This window comes from Opisthorchis viverrini, assembly GCF_000715545.1.
Source record: "Opisthorchis viverrini unplaced genomic scaffold opera_v5_7, whole genome shotgun sequence".
Classification (NCBI taxonomy): domain Eukaryota; kingdom Metazoa; phylum Platyhelminthes; class Trematoda; order Opisthorchiida; family Opisthorchiidae; genus Opisthorchis; species Opisthorchis viverrini.
Genome location: NW_008751663.1, coordinates 2,207,979 through 2,208,858, shown reverse-complemented (window position 1 = coordinate 2,208,858; position 880 = coordinate 2,207,979). Strand labels below are relative to the sequence as shown.

Genomic DNA, 880 nt, shown 5'->3' with positions numbered 1-880 from the left:
TTTACGAAGGCCGTCGAAAGCTGTCGGCGGTGGTTTGGGAACAAGTGTAACGTGTAAACCGTTTTCCGGTAGGTTGTAATCCGACAGCCATCGTTGGTGGATTGGGAAGCAAGCTGAGAAAAGTAGATAATGAAAGGTTCTCACTGCTCGGAACGGACTGTTCTCAAAAAACAGAGAACGGGTGTGTGCAGGGAAGCCACATCGACTAAGAGAAAAGGCATGTGCATTCTACAGCACAGGTGTCAACAGTTTGCGAGCATCTGGGTGTTTGCACCGCAAACTATAAGTTAGTTTGCGCAGCTCGACCTTACCTTCTTTGTTCCAACCCTTTCGTACGGCAGCCGCGGTGGTCGCGGACCCAGGTGCCTCAAAACCAGAGAGCACGCATATGTCGTCATTCGACAGACCACGTTTAGAACGTAGACGTCATCCTACAGGATTTGCCGCCTGTCGCAGTGGTACGACGTATGCGTCCCGAACTCCCGCATGATCCACTCGGCGTGCAAGGACACCTTCTGAACTCCATGCCCCAACGTGTTGGAATGGTGCACCCGGTCTTTAAGGCGGCCGTTCGCATTCTCCAATCGGTTGTTGGTCACATTACCGAAATGAATCATTCCGGACCGTGAGTTCATGACCCATTTTCGGGTGATGTACAACCAGCGGGCCGTGGGATAGGACACGAATCGAGGATTGGTGCGGCGCAGAAGCTACAGGTCTTGTCGGAATCTGCGTGCTTGTAATACGATGAACGAAGAACCTACTGTACAGCGTCGTCCAGACCAGCCGTGCGGTGAAATATGCGCCAGTTGTTCGCAGAATGTGTCTATGGCAAAAAATGCATGGATGTTAAATGATGTATACATCCTTCCGGGCGGCC

The 880-nt window shown here is 51.8% G+C and overlaps 1 protein-coding gene across 1 annotated transcript in view; it reads left to right on the top strand.

Moving 5' to 3' along the window:
- Window positions 1-467: 467 nt before the first annotated feature.
- T265_00720 (hypothetical protein) overlaps window positions 468-880 on the top strand; it is a gene marked incomplete at both ends in the record, with an annotated part of 4,133 nt that continues 3,720 nt past the window's right edge. Inside the window, one exon of the mRNA XM_009164569.1 lies at window positions 468-625. Coding sequence (XP_009162833.1) covers window positions 468-625 — 158 coding nt within the window. The remainder of the gene's footprint in view (window positions 626-880) is intronic.